The sequence below is a fragment of the Formica exsecta genome, unplaced genomic scaffold (assembly GCF_003651465.1).
Source record: "Formica exsecta isolate Colony F162 unplaced genomic scaffold, ASM365146v1 scaffold744, whole genome shotgun sequence".
NCBI lineage: Eukaryota > Metazoa > Arthropoda > Insecta > Hymenoptera > Formicidae > Formica > Formica exsecta.
In genome coordinates, this window is record NW_021853511.1 from 352,159 (window position 1) to 374,020 (window position 21,862).

The window sequence follows — 21,862 nt, forward strand, 5'->3', positions numbered from 1 at the left end:
GGTTCAGTCTCACGGGTCTAATCAGTTCAACGACAATCGTAACAACGAAAATTTTTCCATCATTGTTGTACCCTTAATATTTAGATAATTCGAGAGCAATGCGAAACGAAGATGATTGTCTCTGCGCTCGAATTTTTCCTGGAAGAAAATTAATGTCTCGCGGAAACGAGAGAAAATGAATCTGTCACGAATAAAAATGAAATACTCAGTTTATGTTGATGCTTGTCAATGAATTGCGGTAGATAAATGTATTTATTATTGGCGAAAAGTAGAGTTTAGAATTGAGATCGGACATCACTAGCGAAATCGGTAGCGCGCGAGCAAAGGGATGCTGCTGGAGCAGAGAGGAATCGGTGGCGCCGACGTCGTTCCACGTCGTCGTCGGCAGCGGTGGTGGTGGCGGCGGCGGCGGCGGCGGTGATAGCAGCCGCAGCAGCGCAGGAAAGGCTCGCGAGAGAGAGGCGAAAGATGTATAGAAAATCTGGTGGCGGGTTCTCTCTCTGGGCGTCGCGGGGCGGTGAATGACGTCACGTTGCTAAAGCGACGCGGCAACGCGAGGCGTCTGCGTGGGTCGGTGGGTGTCTGGGGGTCCGGGATCAATAGCGCGCGCCAGCAACCAGGTAGTAGGTATGGGTGCATGTAGCTTTCTCCACGGTGGCAGTCCAGGAGACGAACCTCGCGAGGTAGGACACTTTACGAGTCGAGCGAAGGAGATATAGATAGGTAGATAGATAGAGAAATAGAGAGTTCGGCGGCCTGTCAGTGTCCGTGCGGGAGAAGAGCGACGCTATGCCAATAATCGAGCGTAGCAGCGGGGTGTCCAGCGTCTAGGACTGTCAGCCTCTCCAGGTAAGAAGGGTCCAGCGGCAGCCTCCTTCCGTTCCGATCCCGGCTGCGTGGCCGAGAGCGCGCGCGAATCTCGTTCCGAATCTCGGGCTGAATCTCGTCTCCGCGAATTCCCGCGGCGCGATTGACGTCTGCTCAGGAATCGTAACAGGGAATTCCCGGGACTCTCGTTTTTTCTCTCTCCCTCTCTCCCTCTCTCTCTCTCTCTCTCTCTCTCTCTTTCGAGAATGCAGAACGAATTGGACAGCGTGCGGTCAATCTGTAAGTCGATTGAGGCGGCGTGTAAAATCTTGAGGGAGGAACATCGAGCGAAAGAAGGCAAACGACTGCGAGAGGACTAGCGAGAAAAAGAGAGAGAGAGAGAGAGAGAGAGAGAGAAAGGAATAAGTGGGAGAAGCGGGCATAGATTGGCAGATAGATTGGATAAGTACGTACGCACGCACGCAGGTAGCTAGGCGGATGACACGGGATGGACGGGTAGAGGTTGATAGATGGACCGATGGGCGGATCGACGGCAACGCCGAAACGGACGGGACGGACAGATAAATATGGGCAATTGGCAGAACGGAAAGACGGATTTCGCAGATACGAATGTAACAGAATGCGGATGAATGGATTGGTAGGTCAATCGCTCAACGCTGTTGAAGATTGCGCGATCGGAAAAATGTAGTCCTTTTTATCAAGCATCATCCGCGATATTTCGTCGTTACGTATAAACTAAAAAAAATTGCAGAGATATATTTTGCTTTTTTAAATTTTTATCTATCTACAAAAAATTAAGTGATGGATATACGTCTATTCGTAAGAATAAATTGGTGAGAAAGAACGAACAAAGGAGATCGAGAGGTGGCTTATATTCGCGAGAGTAATTCTGGAGAGAACCGGTTATGAATATTAAGTTTTAAACGCGCGCGCTCTATGCTAATTTTATTTTTCCGTCGGATTTCGCTCAACGATAAGCATGACGTATATTTCGCCATTAAAGTTGCATCAAGATTGATAAATTGCTGGGACGCGTCAAATATACGATGCCATTAAACTATGGCGCGCAGATGCATTTTCGAGCGCTTTATTTACCCTCCATCAAATGGCTTTTATCAATCAATGACTGATCACAGTGAGATGATCAGTCGTTTCGCGTGATAAACTAATTCGTCGCGGGTGAGGTGAAATGCAGGTACATTCCTATACGTTATTACTCTGTAATGACGATGACAGAGATACACCCACGTACACACATACATATATACATACATATATAAATCGCTTGCCTGCCTCCTCGCGGTAACCTACTCGCACGCTCTTCTTCTTTGTCACCATTTGTCAGCACCGTACCTAAATTATGAGTTATGGTGTCCGCGTGGTCTATTCACGTAGTTCAAGTATGAAGAAAGGGTTTATTAAACTCCCAGAAGAGAAGGGAGAAATCGATATTCTTTCAATACACTTGTGCGGTGAATTTCACTCAATTTTGCGCAACGTTTAGAAAAGATTTCTCAGAAAATTATCCAAGATTGATTTTCCTTGCAAATTTTTTTATCGTGGCTTTCTTCTTTTGCTCTTATGTGATGCGACATTTTCGTTAAAACGCTCTTATTTAAATCAAATTATTCCAGAAGATTAAATTAAACCGCATGTTTTATATCGCGAGATTTTAAATCAAGTACTATAGATTATCAAGAAAGTGATAGAGGTTGCTTGTTATCTCGTCTACTGACAAACTGCTAATTCGCTAACGATAAGTATTAGCGATAGGAGCGTAATTCCCGAAACGAGATGTTTTGTAGCGATACGACTGCTCTCGTGCCTTCTCGGTATCGCAAACTACTTTGATCTTACTGATTGAAAAGGACCTCTTATTATGTGCTTGCTGGCTCACTTGTTTGCCGTTCGCGTACGGATATCTCGTTAGGCGCAATCACACTCAATCATTGTCTCGCGTCCAGTCGAGATAAAGTACGTCAAACAGTCCGTCAAAATCATTTTTGCGTCATACTTTGCCGTCGATTACCTGGGTCTCAAATGGCAAATACGGATAATATTGCGTGGAATATTCCATGACAAAAGATACCGCAATATAGCAAAACAGCAGAGATTAATACACAAAGATATATAAAATGATCAAATATTTACATAGGTCTGCAGATTTAAAGACGTTTAACTCTCTCGATTTCTGAGACAATCGCACGATTGAAAATATCTTAATTGAGGTCAGTCTTTATTTAGATAAGAATATCCATACATATACTTATATTTTTTATCAGACCCGTAAATCAATTATGCTTTCAACTGTAATCTAAACTCATATACTCGAGATCTTGGCAACAATATTGTAAAGGGGAAAGGATCGGGCAAGGGGGAAGCGAACTGGTCGCGAGGCATTCGAACAGCCGATTAGCTCTCTCAAGTACCTAGAATTTGCGGATTTCGGGGTCGGAGGTCAGGTCGGTACTTGAAACTTTCGGGTTACCCGATATTGCCAACCGACGCGTCGTCGCGGCATATTTCATGGTCTTAGAATATATAATTATCTCTAATATATAATTAGCTCTCATCATTATCTACGTATATCGCCGCGCAATTTCTGATCCGAAGTTGCGCCAGACAAAGAGAGAGAGAGAGAGAATCTTGCTCGAAATACACTTGTGACGATGTATGCGCTATTGTGCGCAGAGAATTACCGTGTGTACTCTATCTATTGTTAAACCCTATCGCGGACACGTGGCGGACGGAGATTTTCCCAGACGATCGCTTGTCTTATACGACAGAAAATCCCGCATTCTTCCGACAAAAATAAGTTGCGTGCGCGTATCTTGGCAAGCCTTCAATTCTCGCGCAATACAGCCACTTGTACCTTGAGGCAGACGTCCAATTCGCGTCAGCTTTTCAGATAAACCAATAAACGAAAACGAAACGGACAAATAGAAAAGATCTCGTCATCTCGTCCGCGGATGAAAGATACCTCGGAGTCGCGTTCGACCTCAGTCTGATCTCGGTGACACGCGGACGACAATCGTGCCACGATTTCTCCCCCTGTGTCTTTCACAAAGATCCCCGTGAGTTGTATATATATATATATATATATATATATATATGTGTGAAGTCTCTTCTTCCCCTCGCATAATCAATTTAATCTCGCGAGACAGTAGATACTCTCGTGCGGTACGGAGCAAAGGAACACACCAATCTTCGCCGCGCTTTGATCCACACACACGTTGCCTTAATTCGATCAATCTCTGGGAGTTGGTGAGACACGGTAAATGGAGGCGTTCACCGCTTTGTGCCTTGCGCTCTCGTCGAGCTTCCTCGCGTGCTGTATTAAATATCGCGCGCGTATGATATCGTAATTAAGTGAATTATATAGTTTGGAAACAACGCCAGGACTACGAGAACTCTAAGAAAGTTGACGTAATAGTATAATTGACGGAATATAATTTTTAGATCTGGATCTCTGTGTGTTAAACGCGAATGTTATCGACTTTTACCTCCGAGTAAAACCGCCGATAACGTCTGAATAGGAAAAACGAGATATTTCGGGTCGCAAGAGAGTAATATGTAGATTGGATATAAGTTTAATCATCGTTAATGCGAGTTTCCGCGCGGGAATTCGTTTTTCGCAGAATTTTTGTGAAGCTGTGTGCAACTTGTTTGGTTGCAGGCCGGCGCAATGTGGCCTGGAGTACTACCGTTACTGGTGTTACTAGCGGTCCTGCTGCATCCATCGAGGTAAGTTGTTTTGTCACACCGATAATTCGAAAACGATCGCGCGTCGAATTTTCGATAGCGATTCCCCCGAACGGGTTTCGGTCGCCCGACTCCGTCAAGTCGTGTCGCGTAAATTAATAATGCAACAGTTACAGCGTTTTTGGAGCGTCGTCAAGACACGATCTCGTGAGTGTGTAGCAATAGAAACATAATTCCGAGAAAGCAAGTTATGGCTCGTAAAGATGTACATTATTGAATCGTACAGGATTATTGTTATGGCGCATAAAGTTTATATGAAGCTCATGGTGCTTAGCACGTTCGGTACGTTCAGAATTTTGTATGTCGATTTTATACGAACGGGAGTAAAAATGGAGTGGAGTCTACAAAATAATTCATATAAAGTTTAAAAGAAAAATACAATTTGCAAATGTACATGTACTCTTCTATACTCTGTGTTCTCTGTGTTCTCGCGGAAATTTATTTTCCACGGTTGCACATGTGGCGCGGGGAAAAAAAATTTCTTTTTCCCGGAAATTAGATTCCTCACTGACGGTACTGTCGCTGTGTTTTTTCCAGATGTACGCAGACGCAAACGCAGGCGAAGGTGAACTTCCGGGAGAAGGAGAAGCAAGTGCTCGACAACATCCTAGGACCAGGCCGGTACGATGCGCGCATCCGGCCGAGCGGGGAGAACGGAACAGGTAAATATAAAGATTCTCGTGTGTCCTTATTTACTCCCTCTGCCCATCCTCACCATGTTACCGTGTAATTTTGTACCGACATATCTTGCGGCAAAATCAGCCGAAAAGTGTGAATGTAAGGAGGAAATGAAAAGAAAAGAAAAAAAAAAAACTGTGTGAGAGACGGAGAGATACACATACATACAGTTCGGCGAGAGGGGTTGAGCTCCCCCCTCCCCCCTCCTCCCCCTTGGTCGAGTGCGGAAAATTGAACGCGCGATGCAACACGATCTTGCCATCGTCGTTAATGCGACGCAACGCGCAGACGACGAGCGCGCGTCCCGAGTCTATTGACAATACCGTGATATATATATATATATATATATAATAAGCGAGCGAGACGAATTGTGCGAGAATTTTCCGCACGTTCTTAGTGAATGCATACCGAGCGGCGAGAAATTTCTTCATAAACTTCGCGAATACGAACGGCGGACCGGCCGGCCCCTTTGGAGAACGAGCCGCGATCGGCCCCGAAATCTCGAAATCGTGATTATTGGCAATATTATATTATCGCGTTTTTTTTTTGCGATTGTCTTGGAATTGTCACATATTGTCCCTTTCATTCATAAAGTGTATGAACCTTTTAATGGCTCGGTTAAAATATGCGAGTAGATTGGGAGAACTGCATCATTTACCGATGCAAACATTTTATATATATGTAAATGATAAATTATAATTTTATATTTATATATTATGACGCGTTATAATATTATATATCTCGTACAATTTCTCAATATATACCATATCGCACAGACATCGAAGTACAGATGATCCGAGTTTTAACAAAAAAAAAAAAAAAAAAAAAAAAAAGGATCTCACAATAATGATCGTACTTTACGCGATAAAGTAAAGATTTCGCAAATTCCCCCGAGTATCATCGAACGACGTACGCGAAAGAGCGATGCGCAATTCGTCTTCCAATCTCCTCCACATTACGGGCAAGGTGTATCAATTTCTCTCTTTCTTTTTTTTGCGATGTGGCAATTTCGAGTCCCAAACGGAAGCCCGCCGATATCGATCGTCGTCGACTGCATCGTCGCGATAAATATCGCGATACCCGTAGTCAGCTGGTCGAGTGGAAGGCAAGTCGTTTCGTTCGGCGCGATAGATAAACGAAGCCAAGTAGAAACGAGGATGTTGTCTCGTATCAACGAGAGAGACGACGACGATTGTTTGGTCCAGCCGCATTTATCGTAGCCTAAATCGATTAACTTCTCAAGTGGCTGCACACGGCCAAGAGAGTACAACGATAGCCAAGATAAATTAATTAAATATCGGAATATATGACGGCGGAGTTATTTACACTTTGGCGTTTTTTACGAAATCGCTCGCTCTCGGATTTGTTTTTACGTTCCTCCGAACGTTGAAGATAAGTTTGGCTCATTATCGTTCGCCGCGAAATTTTCCGTATGAGAAAAAAAAATCTTTTTCCTAGTATTTTTATCTCTTACGCAATACGATAAAACGTTACATTTATATCTGTGCATTTAAAGGCTAAATAACGCTACGCGATGACATTTTTATTATTACACTCCACTATTTACTAGAATTCTGCTTATAAAATAGAAAGTAATTGCATGTAAAAAATTCTGAAAGACGTATAATTATAATTTACATAATCTTTAGAGAGACGTTGCCGAGTTTAGAACTGAAATCGCGAATGGGATTCTACCCTCGTTGTAAGGTGGCGTGAAAGAGTAATTGAATAAATCGCACACCGCGAGAGCGCGATCACGTGTCGCAGTAAAACGGACGACCAGAATATTCCCCAGGCGCGCGATGCGTGCCTATCCGCAGATATATATCGCGTTAACTCGGAATAGGAAAAGGAGGACGATTTGTGCGATTTCTTCATTACCTATTTAAAGGCGCGGTAATAAAGTGGTTTTTTTTTTATGATCACCCGTCCCGCGCGAGTCCTCAAAGGCATTTTTGCATTTCGCGAGTGCGGCTATATATGTATATTCCGAACAGAGCGACGGCGCTTTAAACATCGGATCGCGTGCCTTGATAAACGCGACGGTCATTAATTTTATCGTCCGTGTATTAGCCGTGAATGCGCGCCGTTGGGGGTGAGTTTTTGCCCGGCCGGGAAGGGAAATTCATGGCGCTTCGTGCCCGGCCGTCACTTGGACGGGCTGGCAAAAAAAAAAAAAAAAAAAAAAAAAAAAAAAAAAAAAAAAAAGAAGAAAGAAAAAAGAGTCCGTCAAGATTGCACGCAACGGGACGGATTAACGCTACGAGGATATTGCGATACGTCGCTGCTGACAAGTAGACACACCGGTTCGAGAAGCCTCTGCCTCTCCGGGCGTAATTCGGTGATAGCCGATTATCGCACCCCTCGATCGATCGCGCATTCGTAATTTCGCCCCGTCCGTAATCAACGACCCGTTTATCGTCGATGACGTTGCGCGACGGAATTAATCGATCATGGGGGGGATGGTAAACGCCGCGTATGACGCATTCAAGTCCGGCGTCACGCTCTCGATCGTGTCCATTCTCTTTCGATCGATCAGGCGAGGGAGGGTATCTTTTTTATAATATTCTCGCTCTCATATTCAATATCTATGAGAATGACGAATTTAAAATTCTTATATAAAATATCTATATGTATGTAAATCTTTTCCCCCCGAGTTTTCCTAATACACTCATATATACTCACGACGCATTAACGTAGGATTATATGAAATATTAATAATCAGTTAATGATGCTCTCCCAAGTGAAAGAAATGGTATCTGCAGTTGATGAATTTTCCGAATCCAGAAACTAGATACCAGCAAGATAATGTTAATGTCAGATACAACGTTTTTAGCTAAAGGGACGGAAATTAGGTCGACCGAAAATTATGCGTTTCCATGAATCTTTGGGAACGCTGGGCAATGATAGATCTGTAATTTATGGGCCTGCGGATCTGTATTTGCGCTCGGACTACAATTACCTGTAACACGCTACAGTATGTAACAACGTAATGAATGGCACGATACCAATATCGATCAAACACACTATTTTGCTTCGCATTGTATGCCGACGCCGTTGATTTATATTACAATCTTGATGAACTGTTGTCGTTCAATCTTTCGCCCAATGTCTTGCAATACTTACCTGCGATACCGACTCGATCTATTGCAATAGGTGGATAAGCGCTCACATTTGATGATCAGATGTGGGCAAGTAAGAAAAAAAAAAAAAATTACACGCAGAAGCATTTTACATACTCTCCTGGTTTCCTGATCGCGTGAGGATGATAATCGATCTCGCGATTTGTATATACTTTTTTCGAAAAAGACGTATACAAAGTTACTCAACATTTTGTACATCTATTACACATAATTCCGCAACGAAACTCAAGCCTGTTCTCGTAACAAAAAGTGGATTGAAAATGTTTTCGATTAGTGTTCTTTTTATTTTTTCAGCGTTTAATATATTTTCAAAAAAAAAAATTTACACACGCGGAGGTATACTTTATATACTCTTAATTTAAGAATCGGATATCTTTATTAAACACATTTGCTTTTGACCAAAAAATCATTTATTATTTTCGAGGAGTCTCATTGCATAATGCATATGTGTTCGGTAACTGCCATACCTTGTACACGAAACTCGATTCCCTTTCTCAGATAGATCGTGAGAATATATCACTCTTCGTTCAGCTTGCTCCTGACATGTTTTCGCGATCGTATGAAAAAGGCGATATTTCTTTTGGTTCGCCTTACGGAAATTAAAATATAGTAGGAAAATATTGTTATTACCGCCAGTTGCCGTCTAGCTTAAGATAGAATCGAGTCTATGGGATGAAGACCATGGCAAACCGCCACATTAGAGAGAACATTACACACATATCCTTTGTGGTTGGCACATTAATTGTATCTTACGTGCGACTCTCGTCTTCCGTCTGTGTAAAGCAAAACCTGGACCGAATACCAACTATTGTATGCGATGTAACGAGCGTAAGTGACTTGAGGAAGATTCATAACTGGTGAAAAGGAGGAAATACGTGAAACTGCATGATATTCCATTGCCGAATATTATGATGAACTACACTAGGTAATTAATCATGCCAGTCTGTTACACGGTTAAATTCGCTATGGTGGAAGGAATTCGTCTTTTCAATCAAATCTATATAAAGTTTGATCTAGATACGCCAGTCATGCATAAATATATGGAAGATATGAAATGTCAAGGAAACAGACAAATATTCTCATGCACAAATGAATTTTTGCATCGAGGTAAAAATAATGAATAAAGATTGAATATCGCTCTAAACGAGCCATCAAAAACGGCCATATTACTCGGTAATTAAATGAAAACTTCTACATAAAATTGCGCGTTTACTTGTATATGTGTTATTTATCAATTAAAGCTTTACAGGACGGAAAATTGTGGAAAATTTTAGCATGTTTGTTAACGCTAAATTAAAAAGAAATATAACACGCATACACGTAGAGATATTTTTTTATTGAAATGATATAATCTTAATACTTTGATCTTTTATATCGAAAACAATATGTTTTTATTTAGATTTTACTTTATTTTTGGAATTGTATATTCTATATGATCGATTAGCTTCCAATATTGATCGTATAAAGAGTGATAAGGCAACTCGAGTGCCTTCTGAGCTGTTAAATAAAAAGATGACATAAGTGGCACACAGCAAATATTAACCAAATCAAAATAAAATCTATCGAGACGATACGTAGATGCAAAATACATATTTACATTCATGTTTACATTACGGCTCGATCGTCGTTCTGCGATCGAAAGTTAAGCGGACGAAGCGTGAGAGAACGCCTGTTGGAGCAGGTGTTAACACACACGTAACGGAAAGAGATCCGCGTGTGGATACGATATCGAGAAACAGAGAGAGGAAGAGAGAGAGGAAGAGGAAGAGAGAGAGAGAGAGAGAAACGCACAGCATTGATTTGGCTGGAGTCCCTGGCTCGCGATCGGCATGCCATCCGATGCAGTTATGGTATTCATCCGCGGCCGGATTTGGCAGACCGCGACCGGATTTCGCGTTGGAAAGCCGTCACGCCAAATCGACGAGGATGAGATTTTGGGGACGAGGAGAAACGTCGTCGACGTATCATAGACGAAGGATCAGCCTGGACCCTGGGAAGAGACATTGTGCGTCGCAGAGAGTCAAGTCAGGCGTATCGAAGATAATTATCGCGCTTCGCGACGACCTTCGCCCTTTGCTACGAGCAACTTTGCCAACACGATACACGCACGCGCTACACGCAAAATTATCTCGAGCGAGCGCACACACGAGTTGAGCCACGCGAATAATCCGTGAAATACCGGAAGAAGGCTTTAACGCTTCGCGAACTCTCATCTCGCTCTTCGCGAGTCCTTAGATATCCTTTTATACACGCTGGACGTATACGTCGTGAATAAACTCGTGATCATTAGCTCCTTACAATGCTAGATGGCACAAATACACGTCTCACAATATGTGCAATGTGCACCGCATCTTTCATCGGATTGTCATCGAAAACGAAAATGATTCTTATCGAGATGTATACCGTTGAGATACGCGAATGGAATTAAGGCTTATAATATCGTGCTTGAGATTAAATCCTCACGCGAGAACGTTTTAGGTATGTAATTCACGTGAGTCACGATCCCACAATTTGTTATCGCGTTTAAATGACGAAACAGGACTTTTACACAATTTTCCTCGACGGCGCTGTTCCAATTTTTCGCGATAAATGGTTTCGTTTTTTTTTTTTTTTTTCTTCGCAAATCGCTATACTTTGTGCGTTAATCTCTTTTCATGACTCTGCAGTTTTTTTCGTATTTCAAATTCCTGAGAAAAGAGATGTCACCCCTCCCCCTCCCGCTCTCCCAATACGTGATTCCTGTGTTAATATTTGGAGCGGGTTTTCGAGGAAAATAGAAGTAAAGTTCTCGTTGAGAATAATCATCCTTCGATCTCGGCAATATTTCGCGACTTAGATCTCAATCGAGTTCGATGGCATAACGGTTCAAAACGTACACTCCGCTCGTTCACTCTTGATGATTATTACGCACCTATTTTTTCCCTCTAATCAGCCCTGTGACTCGACGGGATCGCTTTTAAGTAATAACCGAGAGCGCGATAAAAAGATAATATCTCGGATACATTCCAGTAGAGTATGTAAGCCACCAGAAATGCTGACTCACTAAAAGGGAGCTGTATTGTTTTTGCCCTTAGATGGGCCGGCCATTGTCCGGGTAAACCTGTTTGTGCGAAGCATTGCGACAATTAGTGACATCAAGATGGTAAGTATAACGCTAATCAAGCCAAGCCTTTTGAAAACCGCAACCGGCCGCAACTCGCCGTTTCTTCTCTTGCCGACGCGGTTAACCTCTGTTTCCCTTACCCCCTTTCTCCTTTTTTACTTTGTCTCTGTCATTTTGCAAAAAACGCAGTAGGCGCAAAAGTAGGTTTAGGCGGTCTTGGTCTCATAATCGAATAAAGTGTGTGAGAGAAAGAGCGAGAGACAGAGAGGGAGAGAATGAAATCTCAGAGAAAGAGGGAGGGAGAGAGAGAATCCAGCAGCAACCGGACGGCGACGACGAGCTCGATACCTTCCTCGGAGAGACCAAACAGGTCGGCAAAAGCGGTAGCAACAACACACGCAACCTAGTACAGAGCAGCAACGTAGCAGAGTGCCGGTCAACAAGCATCTTGCCCTCCTTTACCCGCGCTCTTTCGCCCTTTATAGTTCCATAGATTCCCCCTCGCCTCACCACACCTTGCTAGCCGCCGTAGCTAGCAGTCTTTTCCCGAGGGAGAACACGTCCACCCAACCAACCACCATCACCACCGCCACCTTTAACTAAAACGACCGAGAAATCCCCCTTCTCTCTCCCCCCAAAACTCTAGCACTCTATAGCATAGACGCAGGCATGTGGCATTCCAGCTTTATTTGCGTATGTTAGTTACGTCGCATTGGGTACGGACGGACCATCGGACGGACGCGGAGCGGCCGGATGAAAGAGTGACACCCGAGCCGCGCGGACGGAGAAAATTGGAGGGGTGCGATTACACTCGGACCTCACGGCGTCGTATACAAGGACGAATCGCTATTTCTGGTTCGCTCATAACGCGGCCGCTATTAATCCTCCGACCGCTACGTGCCTCGATCTCCGAATAACGTAATTATTATGGGAGAGAAGGAGGATTTCTCTCTCTCTCTCTCTCTCTCTCTCTCTCTCTCTCTCTCTCTCTCTCTCGTCTTTTTATCCCCAAAGGTAATCTTATTTCTCGTTATTGCGGGACCGAAGCGTTATTGTGAGTTCCGAGTGTAATGCGGAATCCCCGAGACGACGCGCGCGCGCGCGCGCTTTCTTTCCAAGAAAGTCCTTCTCGAGAGACACTTGAGGAATGTGTGAAAGACTACACAGGACGTCGACTTAAGACACAACGTCTGTCAAGGCTTTTATGTCAGGCTCAGGGAGAGAGAAAACTTTGAAAATATGTTTCCTCGCAATGCTCGCAATGGACGCTCAACGCGATTTCGCGGAGGGACGATCGGCCGGCCCGTTGCACTTTGTCGAGACCGCGGAGCAAAACTTGTGTTTCACATAGGTAACGAGATTACGCGTATACTGCATCGCCGCTCGGGCACCGGAAGTGCACGTCGAGAAGTTACATCGGACGCGTTCCGGCACTCTCTCGTTCGTTCTATACGAAACGAACGTGGTAGGCTCGCCGTCAGGAAGGCCTCTTCGTGCGTTCGAGTTTCTCTCGTGTAAAACGCACTGCTCGCCAGATCAAAGAGCGATTTCACGAAGGGACGATCGATCGGTCTGGAATCTTGTATACAAGGTGCTCGGAATGCTCGGCTTCAATTTTGATGACAGAATCATTGAAGGAGAGCGAACATTATATTTCATTCGGCGCACGCATATATATTCTTTTCTTTTAAGGATAAATTTATTAAATAATAAAATTTACTATTATTATATCATACGCGTCAGAGACCGATCGATTGTTTGCTATAAAAATTTGCAAATAATGTCGCATATTATATAAATAATAAAATTTCGAATCTAAGCCGAACAAGCTACACATTTTCGTTTACTTCCTGCAAAGAGCCGCAGGTTGCTTATTGTCCAAGTATGTATAGAGTCGATATTTTTTATGCCAATTGCTTTATGACAAGAGAAAATTTATCGCCCGAACTTGGGGGGGAATGTTTATGTTTCTACCCGGCTTTCGAAACTTGTACTTATTAGTTATCAAATAACAAAAGTATCGATGCCATCTGGGAATGATAACCAAAGGAAAATTTCTAAGTATAATGAGTTTGGTAGAAATCTCTGCAACTCTAACCGATATGTATTACACGTATACATATATAAAAGTATACAAATTTTTCTTTTCTGTATTTTATACAATTGCAGCTATATTAATAATTGGGTCGTTATAAATAATTTCCGACGCCGATAACAAATATTCATTTTTTTTTCCAAATATCTCAAATGTGTGTGATTCAATCTCGTTATAACTAATTTCGCGAATTATTTAGAGAATTGTGTATAATTTTCAGTATCATTAGCAAGATTGGGGTAATTTCGAGTATTTGGAAAGAGAAATAAATACATTCATTATCTGCGTCAAAAGTTATTTATCGATCTCACGAATAATAGCATCCATTTCGTCGATATGATTTTTTTTTTTTTTTTCAAACAAGCATTCATTTGTGTCATTCATGTGGGATTTGAAGGATTTTTACGCTCGCGGAACGTCACGTTTCCTGTTTTACGTGGCGAATGATAATTCCGAATTTAAAAATAGTTGAAGTGGGTCGGCGCGATATCGACGATAACGACCCCTCTGACCGGACATCCCGACGAGCACCGCGTGTCCGACGTCTTGTCCTGGTTCATGTAGGGCGGAATGGTACGCAAACACTCTGTATGGCTCAGGACGATACGGCTGGCTCGTTCATGCTGCTGCGGACAGATTAAGACTCATCTCGATGATGACGTGTAACGCATGAGAAGCGCGTTGTTGACGCTTAAACGCGACTAAACGCTGATAATGACGCTGCAACGCCGCGAGCCGCTAATCGCCCTTCCGATAGCTGTCGATAGCCCGCCGGGCTGTTTCGCTGACTATGTACAGCTTCCGATTAGGGTAAGACGCAATCCGATCACACTGCGAAATTAGTTTCGATCGATCTCTGAGAGAGAAGGTGCATAATAAAATAGGAATAGCGGAGACGGGGATTTATTAATCGCTGTCGCTAAGCTATAATTTTGACATTTAGAATTGACGTGTCGTTCCCTAAACGAGAATAGTTATCGAGAGATATATTTATTATCACAAAGATAGCTTCGTCTGTGAAGGAGATACATCACTTTCTCGAATCAATTTAGAAAATTCTTCTTCGCTCGCGCGAGAGATAAATTGATTGTCGACAAGCGATACACGGATTGCGTGTTACTCTGTGTTCCCTCCTGTGTATAACGTCCGTCGTGTATTCGCTTCTTCCGCGTGCGCCATATGATGCCTGGCATCAGTTTCTAATAGCGTCGAACGTCGCGCAACTTGAGGATTGATGCGAAGACGTTTAACGTTGTTGTCGATGCGTCGTCGATGCATCGAGTTAATTAATACACTTTTGAAACTCCTCCAGCTGTGAGATTGTATACTCCCGTCGCGATCGCGACTTTACATCTATCTACCTGTATCTACGTTAAACGCGCGTTGTCGCAATTTTTATGCGTAAATATTAAATGGGCGTGTGTCTCGCTTCGATGTTAATCGGACCGTGATGGCGACATGGAAATTTCACTCGATAATATTTCGCGCTAGTGCGGACAGGGATGACTCTAGGTTCCGAGCAAAGAAAAGTCTCTCCGAGTCCCATGCGAATATATTTTTTTTTTTTTCCATTTTTATTCGTGTCCGCGTCGCGTGCTATTTTCAATTTTTCCGAAGCTATTTGCGGTTCTCGGGGTGGGTTTTCGCAAAAGAAAAACGATGATCGAAACGCGCCGTTCGGGCAAACGAAGTTTCGGCTCTCCCCCGCGGCATGAATATTTTCATCGATTCTGCATCTCTCAATTTCGTTCTGTATTTCCGAAGTTTTGCGAGGTTTTTACACCTTGGGGAATTTTTAAAAGAGAAATCCGGCACATGCACACACACATATATACACTAGCGAATACGTCCGCCCCGCTCTGTCGGATCTCAAAGTTCAGGCAGATCCAATTGAGAGATCGGGTTAATTCGACATTGACGTGAGACAGATGTGCGACATCAAATGTGTCCCGACGACGACGACGACGACGACGACGGCGGCGGCGGTGGCTGTCATCGATTTTTCATCGCGTTTCCGCTTATCCGATCTTTCATATTTTAACCGCTCGATTGTGCCGCGTCGCGCGCGCAATTTATTTAACTTCCGTTGATCCGTATCTCGCGATTCGCGTCGTTCGTTCGTCCCGCTTGTATCGATTATCCCCGACGCGCCGGTTATTACCTACCTACCTACCCTACCCGCCCATCCACCTATCTACGGATAGCGTCGATTCCGTGCGAGTAAACAAGGTAGCACGAGAGAATTCGTTTCGCGGTATCGCGCGCGACCGATATTCCGCAAATTCCTCGGAATAACGCGCGTTCCTGTACGTCATACATTATTTCCGCGGCCGCGATTCCTCCGAGCGACCGACGTGACCGGTTTTCGTCCCTGCGTAAAAATCCGATAAATCAAGTTAGGGAAATCGATCGCTCTCTCTCTCAATGACGATAGCGCGAAACGGGGGAAAAATAGAGGAAAACCGAGAGTCGAGAGAAAAGAAATATCGATCTGTCGAGATCCATGGATCGCATGACGCTGTAGACTTCACTTTGGGGGTTTATAACGACGTTTTAACGACGGAGAAATTAAAAGCGAAAGAACTTTTACCGCAAGCAATATACTTGTTTATTACGCTGGAAATACATGTGAATTATATGAGAAACGCGATTATGAGCGTGAAACGGTTAATAAAACAGTATGCTTTCCACTTGGGACAAGGTTTATTGGCGCGTTTTAAAATCAGGGTTGAAACGTTTTCGCTGTATCAGCGACATTACGTTTTAACGATGATAAGCGCACTGGAACGCTCGTCGGGTGTTAAAGCCGATTCGTTCGATCGGAGCAAGGAAATGCGACGAATAAATCGAGAGAAAGAAAGAAACGAAATGGAAGCGATGGAAATTACGGAGTATGGGACGGATAAATGAAATTCTCTAACGAAAAAAAAAAAAAAAAAAAAAAAAAATCTCTCTGCTTAAAAAAAAAAAAAAAATTAAATAAAATTATATAAAAATCTCAAGCAAATAAAACGTCTCGAATAAGATAACGTTAAGCACATTTCACAACTCATCGCCAATGTCGCGCAGGTGATTGAAGGGGACTCAATTTCTCATCATACCACACACACGCACACATCTCTATCTCTCGATGTATCTGACTGCTGCTCAGCGATTGATTAATTTTGTTTGTTCTGTTTGCCATGTTAGATGGGCCCGCGGTTGTCCGCGTCAACATATTTGTTCGAAGTATCTCAAAAATAGATGACGTTACCATGGTAAGTTGAAAAAGAATGCAACGCCCCGTGATCACAGACACACACATGTGCCTCCTTTTTTTGTATACCGTACACAAGTACATACATACCTAATGCTGGGTGTTACGTTTACCATATGTATTACAATCAGCGCATATTACCTAAGGGAGCTCTCTGTGTTACTGTACATCGACGTAACGCACGTCGGCGCACAAACGGCGACGCGCTTGAATGCGTGCGTGCGTTCCTCGGATGCCTCGTGCGCTGCGGGGGTGTATATATAACGATCACGTACGATGCGAAGACACGACGCACACGGGTGATCCCGTCGTTGCCAATGGATAACCCGACGACGGATTCGTCCTCGACGAATTTGGGATCGATTTTTCCGCGAGAAATTGCAAGTCTCATCCTGTGGAAAAATAAAGAGACTTTCAGATGAATCTGAATGAATAATAAAAATTCTTCGATTAATTGCATTCGATTGGATTTTACGTCGGCGAAATTCGACTGACCCTGAGAGACTCGATGATTGACGTCGAGGAGACGCGAAAATTTCGATCCCGAGTTCGCCGAGGACGTATCTCGATGGAAATATCCAGCGACAGCGGTGGGAGACACTTGTGCGTGACACACATTAATTTACTTGTTACCATTAAGTCGCTGTATAGTATCCTCCTAATGCCCTTTTTGATCTCACGATGTATAGACGACACATTTTCAATCTCTCTACTTCTCTATGTCTCTCTTCTCCTCCTCCGTGCTATAAACACCAAAACACCCGTTGCGTATCTCGAGGGCCGCTCTCGTGGCTCTTTTGTAACTCCACCTACCGTCATGTTCTCTCTCTCTCTACGTTAAGCAAGTATCTATTCTGTATGTCTATGAATGAGAGATGGGACTTACGAATAGCACGACGCTTCTACCGCCTTCGCCCGTCGATATTAAACGCGATACTAAACGCGTGACTGGCGAGGACGCGCGTTTCTACATTTTCGCAAAATTCATATCGCAGAATGAAGGGAGATGATAATGGAATGCGATACCAACTTAACTAATACACAACTATACAAATAATGCTGCTATGCTGTATATGCAAGTCATATTTTTAGACTGTTTATTTTTCATTTATCGTATACATAAAGGGATTGCAAAGCAGAGTAATCCGCGTCCGATTGGAGCAACTCTGCATGAAAATGTTCGCAAAAGTCACTCACAAATTTCTGTTTTAATCTTTATTGAGGAAAAAAAACAGAATTTTATTATTATTTGATTTTTATTAATCAAAATTACTTTGAATTCTGTTTTACTCATTCTGGCGCAATCTCTCACGTCAGTGACGAATATTTGCCCTTCCACAATCTTTCTTAGCGTCTACTTAGCGTCGTGCTGTGCGTAATTACGAGATTCTATTAGAGTATATAGTATCGTTCACCCGCTGTTGTGTGGTAGATGATTTGATGGAGTTTCGTCTCTTTTTGACTTGTTCCGATTATGTTTATTCGCGTTGGGTCTTTAACGCCAAGTATATATCTACATACATACACGCTGCCTCGCAATACAACAGACACACATATATCACACGTTTATTGGCGCGTTCTCTCTCTTTCTCTTTCTCTCTCTCTCTCTATCTCTCTTATCTACTCTATCATTTTCTCATTTATTTCCGCACACATATTTCTTTTTTTCTCTTCTTCTCTCTTTCTCTTTTTCGCAATATTATAATGACATACACCGGTCACATCTATTACACACACATACACACACATATATATATATATAATTTAGAAGATACATGTGTACATACATACATTATCGGATGTATCATTGATTTACTCATTAATCTTTTACTGCACCGTGCGATAACACACACTCGCTAAGGCATTCTCGTGCTGCTACAAAACTCTGCGGTAGTGTGCAACCTTTTTTATCTCATTCTTGGTAATGACTTTTTTTCTTATTGCTAACACAAAAAAACGTATCTCTGTATGCTGTACTTGTTAAGCCCATCTATATGAAAATGAAACACCTCGTGCGATATATATTCATTCGTGCAACGAGGGAAAACGATCTCGGTAAAAGCTCTCTTGTAATCGTTGCGGGAAACCCGAAAGCGCAAGTCACGTCGGCAGCGTAATCACTAGCGCGAATCAACGACTTAATGCAATTACGATTTAATTGCGAGGATTAAATTTTCAAAAGCCGCATTGCTTGCGCGAGCCGCAAGATTTACATTCAACACACATTTCTCATTTCTCTCTTTGTTAACGCGCGTAGTAGAGTAGAGTATGTACAGGGATACAGGTTTTCCTCTGCTGTTTATCAGAGAAGAGAGTAAGGTAGACGTGTCGCTAGAGATCAATTGTGCAAAATTAATTAAAAAATCGGAATTATCATTACAAATATATCCGCGACTATAATAATGTAAAATAAAATTGTTGCGACTGTTTTTCCATGAGATTTTTCTAAAATATGTAGCTCGTAGACGAGCAGCGTCAGGCCAATATACTTTTAGAATAATGTCGTAGAACGTGACGTACGCGAATAGTCTCATTTGACGGAAAATAATTCGAGGATTACCGAGAACAAGAGCGCGTCTTTGGGCGGAAACGATGGCGCGACATTGTGCTGTCGCGGCAACAGCGGGATTAACCGCGAATTGCCAATTGCGACGACGATGACGACAACGACGACGACGACGTACGTCGTCGTCGGAGACAGCGTAATTAGACAGACCTGGTACCAATCAATTATACGTTGGAGCGACGACGAGACGCGAAAGGCGACTTTGTCGCGGTTTTCTCGTTATAGAGATGCAATTACTAACGCGCGTTTCATCGAAGCCGGGTTCCACTTTGAGCCGCTTGTTCGTTTACCGATCGATCCACCGTGGTGATTAACCAACGTTACAGACCGCTATTCAAATATTCACGCGTCAAGTGCGAGAAAAGATGATGACGTTTAAGAATTTATCAGACACGACCAAGTTTCTCTCTCTCTCTCTCTCTCTCTCTCTTTTTCTCGTGTAACGTCCGTTTGAGTAATTTATTCAGTGGTCGATATTTCGCGTATGCATTATTGAGGATAGCAGTTCCATTAGTTCGATCCTCTAAAATACACATACACGTCACATATAACGGTAATGCATATATTTATACTGTGAGAGCTCAAGATCACGAAAATTTTAATTACATCATTAATTTGATGCTAATCTGCGATATACTTGTATTTTTTTTTTCACTACCTGTCGCTAGATTAATCGCGATGGATCAGTGATTTATATCTCTCTAGTTAATCGCCGCATAGCCTTTCTCTTATCAGTGGTACTCGAAGTTTGCCGCTCATGTAACCTACTTTATCGGTGTCGATGTTCTCATCACGCGCGAGATATGGCTGAAGAATAGATATTAAATACAAGATAACATGATGAAAACATTCGAGAGAGAAATAAAGAGAGAGAGAAAGAAATTGGTTGGAGAAAATGAAAAAGAGATTCCTTAATATTAAATTGCAATAATAAGAAAGGGTTAATTAGAATCAGATCACACAAACGTAAGTACATAATATTCTATGATAATTGTGTTGAGATAAGAAAAAATTACAAAAATCAATGTTATTATGTTACTGAAGATTGGTTGAATGGGATCAAAATATCCGGAGATTAAAATATTATGATTCATTTTGTTATTTCAACAATCGTCTCGTAAATATTTATGTACTTATGTATATCTCTGCGATATAATTCGCTCCTCCTTATTATCACGAGGAGATATAGAACTTTGCGACATAGTTGTTTACCGTCGTAACAACAGAACAACAAGAGAATTATTCTTGGGAGCTTATTACATTCATTTTATGTATATTTAATTGTTTACGCGCACCAATAGGGACATTAACTTAATTCTCTAATGCTACTTCAAAGTAACATGCATCTCTTCCTTTATGCTAATTTTGCGTGCTATAAATTATAATTTACGTTTTAAAATATGTATATATATATATATATACATATTTTAAACTTGAGGAAAAAGAAAATATATCGGAAAAAAATGGGTACCTCCATATATCATTAATCAGATTCTAGGAAAGAGAAAAGTTAGATCGGATAAAAGATTGATTTGTTTCTCCGTCACACGCTCGAATTCATGCAAAATGCAGAACAATCGCTCTCCAGCAATCCACGATTGTCGCACCGAGGGGGAGAAGCCCCTGTGAACCTCACTAGAGCGGCAATATCCGAGGTCCGCTTATTAGATTACGAGCGTTTAATGCAACTGCAATTCGCCGATTAGCGACACAAAACATTTTCTGATCTGCCCGGCGTTTAATAAGGACGGGCCGTACTTCGGACGATATTTCGCAATCGTTTCGAGCAGATCACGCGCGTGAGTTAAGAGAGATTTATTATGAACGATGAAAAATATCGGGATGTAGATCCGGTCTGAATTATCTTCCTTTTACAATGGGGACGGAAATATATACATAGCATGCCTTTGAACCCAAAATATTTTAAATCGCGTGAATTTACGATGCGCGAGTTGAGAGAATTTTACTTTGATGATACGCGAGCTCCCCCGAGATTGTCACGCGCGGCGATGCGTTTCTGAAATAAACTTTAATGAACGTTAAATTGATGGTCCGCGACTTTTCAACGGTTCGTTTAAAACCGAGCGCTGTGTTTCAACAATCGATGTTTAGCGGACGTCAACGGAGCGAAAAGAATTGTATTTCAGGGGTTGTCAAAGATTTAACGGACGTTCTGTTAAATCGATATATTCTTTCTTTCACGACGATACGTCCATCTTTTTTACATACACACACATATATACAGAGCATTTCCACTTACGTTTGAGTCACGTGTTTGCTTCATATTGTTTCCCTTTGACTTTTTAATTATCGAACTTCTCTGTCTTTCCTTATTAATGGACATTATTCCATCTTGGAACGCAGACGAACATTTTATGATCCGTGAATGAGAAAAATAAAACGTTTTACGTGTTCTTTATAAATATATATA

General features: G+C 42.4%; 1 protein-coding gene across 6 annotated transcripts in view; it reads left to right on the forward strand.

The window, feature by feature from the left end:
• LOC115243887 (glutamate-gated chloride channel) overlaps positions 1 to 21,862 on the forward strand; it is a 66,055-nt gene that overhangs the window by 30,942 nt on the left and 13,251 nt on the right. For 2 of the 6 annotated variants that reach the window (XM_029821177.1, XM_029821179.1), the window contains 2 exons: positions 4,505 to 4,572; positions 5,128 to 5,252. In XM_029821177.1, the coding sequence (XP_029677037.1) occupies positions 4,514 to 4,572; positions 5,128 to 5,252 (184 nt within the window). In that variant the 5' untranslated portion in view covers positions 4,505 to 4,513. Of the gene's footprint in view, positions 1 to 625; positions 850 to 4,504; positions 4,573 to 5,127; positions 5,253 to 11,485; positions 11,554 to 16,798; positions 16,867 to 21,862 lie in introns of those variants that run through there. The other 4 variants (XM_029821174.1, XM_029821173.1, XM_029821175.1 and 1 more) reach the window with 4 other exon arrangements.